Source organism: Sinocyclocheilus rhinocerous, unplaced genomic scaffold, assembly GCF_001515625.1.
Source record: "Sinocyclocheilus rhinocerous isolate Xijiao unplaced genomic scaffold, SAMN03320098_v1.1 scaffold1427, whole genome shotgun sequence".
NCBI classification, from domain to species: Eukaryota; Metazoa; Chordata; class Actinopteri; order Cypriniformes; family Cyprinidae; genus Sinocyclocheilus; species Sinocyclocheilus rhinocerous.
Window position 1 is genome coordinate 1,351,488 of NW_015632469.1, and position 4,221 is coordinate 1,355,708.

General features: G+C 33.7%; 1 protein-coding gene across 1 annotated transcript in view; it reads left to right on the forward strand.

The window, feature by feature from the left end:
- LOC107742442 (serine/threonine-protein kinase 10-like) overlaps positions 1-3,349 on the forward strand; it is a 49,841-nt gene extending 46,492 nt beyond the window's left edge. The window contains exon 19 of the mRNA XM_016555409.1: positions 2,205-3,349. Coding sequence (XP_016410895.1) covers positions 2,205-2,345 — 141 coding nt within the window. The 3' untranslated portion in view covers positions 2,346-3,349. The remainder of the gene's footprint in view (positions 1-2,204) is intronic.
- Positions 3,350-4,221: the final 872 nt, after the last annotated feature.

Below are 4,221 nucleotides of genomic sequence, written 5' to 3' on the forward strand. Positions count from 1 at the left end.
GATTTTTCTTTTATGCCAAAAATCATTAGGATATTAAGATAAGATCATGTTCCATGAAGATATTTTGTAAATTTCCTACCGTAAATATATCAAAACTTAATTTTTGATTAGTAATTTGCATTGCTAAGAACGTCATTTGGACAACTTTAAAGATGATTTTCTCAATATTTAGATTTTTTTGCACCCTCAGATTCCAGATTTTCAAATAGTTGTATCTCAGCCAAATATTGTCCGATCCTAACAAACCATACATCAATGGAAAGCTTATTTATTCATCTTTCAGATGATGTGTAAATCTCAATTTCGAAAAATTGACCCTTATGACTGGTTTTGTGCTCCACGGTCACATATATGAAGTACTTATTTTCTAAAACATGTTTTACTCTAAACCTGCTAGAAAATCAAAGCCATAAATCTAACAACGTTGTGTTCCAAATTTGAGGTTGATATCACAAAAAAAATGAGAATTTTGTTTGGCCGCAGTACCGAATGTTTCCACTAGGGGAAATACGTTTGCTGTTTGCTTCCAATGTTTACAAATGATCATACAGTATATCTTTAGAAAGTGAACAGCACATAACAGGCACATACCAGTATAAACATAAATATCTATCAATACAATATACATCACACCACTCAACATGCATCAATATTTTCAAATTCCCTTTCAAATTCAGAAGCCTCTGTCAAACACGTCGTCTCAAACCGTAGAGAAAAGCTGTGTCTGTATCAGTGTGTCACTGTGTGCTGGTCTCCTGCAGAATGAGAAGTGTCACCTGCTGATAGAAAACGAGACGCAGCGTCTGAAGGCTGTGGACGAGCAGCACAACCAGCAGCTGAAGGAGTGGAGGGAGCACCTCAAGCCCAGGAAGAAGGTCTGCGCTTCACCAAATACACTTAATTAATTACACACTACAGCTCAAAGGTTTGGGCTGGTAGTCTCTTCTGCTCGCCAAGACTGCCTTTGATCAAAAACACAGGGGGAAAAAAAGTTATGTTGTTAAATATTACAATTTCAAACACTGTTTTTTTATTTTAATATAAGGCCTGTCAGGTTTTTGCAGTTATTTGAGATATCCACAATAATTGTACAGTTTACATTTGTGTAAATGTTGCTGTTGCGTCTCATTTTCCTGGAGGCGAGTCAGATTTCAGCATCACAGCAGTCAGTTATTGCTGTAAATCACATAAGGAAAGATTATACGAAAAAATTATATATTCAAATTAATTAAATTTAATAAAAAAAAATATATGTATTTGACTGACAATGTAATTGCATTGAACAAAACAGACAATTAATGAATCGTCAGCACTAAATGCATGATCGTGACAGGCCTATTTAATATCTATTAAACTAATTTATTGCTCCGATCATTACTCTAGTCTTCAGTGTCACGTGATTCTTCAGAAATCATTCTGATATGCTGACTTGCTGCTTTTCTGATTATTATCAGTGTTGAATACAGTTGTGCTGCACGATATTTTTGTGGAAACCGTGATGCATTTGATTTTTCAGGATTCACAGATGAGCAGAAAGTTGAAAAAGAACAGCGTTCGTTTGAAATATAATTTTTTTTTGTGACATTATAAATGTCTTATTTGTCGCTTTTGATCAATTTCATTGCTGGAAAAATGTTAATTGAAAAAAAAAAAAAAAAAAGCAAATAAATCTTTCTGAGCTCAGACTTTTGAACAGAAGCATATATACACATTCGATCACACGATTAAGCGCACTTCTCCTCAAATTCTCATTACTGTTATATGTCTACACGCTGAAAAAAATGATACTAAATGTTTTTAAGGTAAGTGGTTGCAAACAATTTATTTTAGCTACATTTAAATAAAAAAAAAGTTGAAAGTTAGTCAACTAAATTTGTTTATTTAAATGTAGCTAAAATGCATTGATTGCAACCACTTACCTTAACATTTTTTAGTAAATTCAATGAATAATTTTTTTTCAGTGCATATAGCTAAATTTTTTTATTTATAGTAATTTTACTCACAATATTAAATTGCTGCATTTTTTATTCTAATATAAAGGCGTGTATATAAAGGCATTAAAGCAATGCATCACCTTGTACAATGATATAAAAAGATTACTGTTGAAATAAAAAGGTTTTGACCGTATTTGGCTGATGTGAATAACCTCACACGCCAGGTGCTTGTAGAGTTGAAGTGTGATGTGTTTCTGTCTCCTCTCTCAGGTTCTGGAGGAAGAACTGAACCTGAGGAAGAAAGAGCAGGAGCTTTTCTTCAAGATGAGTCATGATTCCCAGTGTCAGAACATCGGCTCACCAAACAAACTCACAAAGTTCCTCCCATACGTCGATTCGTCCACCACATGAGCCAAGCATGAGAAACTGAAATCACATCACGCTGAAGCCAAAGAAACATTCATCTAATACAGAGAGCACTGACAAATACAGCGTCTCTTTACAGAACACTCACCTGAAACCACATTCAGCTTCATTCATTTAATAGTGACCAGCAGAGATGAACGTGTACTGATGCATTCATTTAAACGCAGGGATTTTATACTGGAGAGTCAGAAACGTAGAACTGCGTCGTTTCTTTACCACTCGTTTATTTATAAGCTACTGTTTAATCTTCAAGTTAGCGAAAATTGCATTGCCAAATATATTGCACAAACCTTGCATATTCTTATATATTTGTATTTCTTCTATGATCATTTAATATATATATATATATATATAAAGTTGCAACTTATCACTTTTATAACCAGTTTCCTTTAAAAATGCTGAAAAAAGGAATTTCTGTTTTATTTTTTTGAACTGCTGCACAAGTTCTTCTTTACTAAAGTGAAAAAGTGTACATTTTAATTGGTACATTAAGTTATTTTACCGAATGTTTTTGTCGTTTTATGTTTTAGACCGCGACTAATTTACCACTTTTATTAATCTGCAATGTTCACCAAATTGTCAGTGGCACATTTACTGTAAATGCATCACACTGGACGAGCCGAGAGCGATGAGACCCGTGGCGCCAAAGTTCACGGCTTCAGAAATGTGCCTTTTACGCATGTTTTCTTGAGTTTATTGTTGATCATTTGTTATATGTTGCTGTCTAAAGCACTGTCACCTAACCAAAGTGCAATATGTTGCTGCGTTCCGATTTTGTACATGTTATTTTACAACAACTTCCATTCTTTAGCCATTTGAAGGATTTCTATTTACAAAACCAATACCCGAAGCCTGAAGGTACGAGGATGTCTGTGGAGCTCAATGTTGATTAGTGTGTAACCAAAGGTTCAGTGTGGATGATGTACGAAAGTGTTGTCCTACCAGAGTATCTATAATAAATGAGATGTTTATTATTCATCCTTACAGTTCTTTTGGTTTTGATCATTTTCTCTGAGGACTTGGCATTAGAAGTAACTTTTTATGAAATAGCTGTTTTAGTAAAAAAAAAAAAAATCCTGTCCTCGTTTGCTCACCATCGTGTTGGGTTTCTTTCTTCTGCTGAACAATAATAATAATAATTTAAAAAAAAGATATTTTGAAGAAGCAGTTGACGTTAGCCATTGACTTTCATAGTATTTTTCCACTGGAAAGTCAATGGCTACCGTCAACATTCTTTAAAATATCTTGTGTTCATCAGAAGAACAAACAGCAGGTTTGGATCAACAATCAGGTGAATAAATGATGACAGAATTTACATTTTTGGTGTACTGTTACTTTTATAAATCTGGTACACTAAAACAAAAAAAGAGGAACGTCTCAATTCCGACTATATGGAATATTTGGAAAAAGAAAACCTGTAGCGCCACCTACAGTTCAAAGTAGGCGTTAGTTTGATGTATTATCATTATTGATGTGAGATTGATTCATATCTCACTTTATTCAACAGGTAGTTCTGCGCCACAAATCTGATTTAATTTAAAGTTATGAATTGAACCACTGTCTTGTTTTACTCCACTACATGGTTGCTCCTTTTGTAAGTGTTTTTGTTAGTTTTAGTTGCTGGTGTCCTGTAGCACAGAAAACACTTCATTTGTGCTCAAAATCAGCCTAAAATGCAAAATAAAAAGCCTAATTAGAGAAAATAAAGATCAACGTCCAAATGCACGAACAAATATTCAGTGTTGGGGGTAATATATTACAAGTAACACAAGTTATGTAATCAGATTACTTTTTTCAAGTATCTAGAAAAGTAACGCATTACTTTTTAATTTACAAGAGAATATCTGAGTTACTTTTTCAA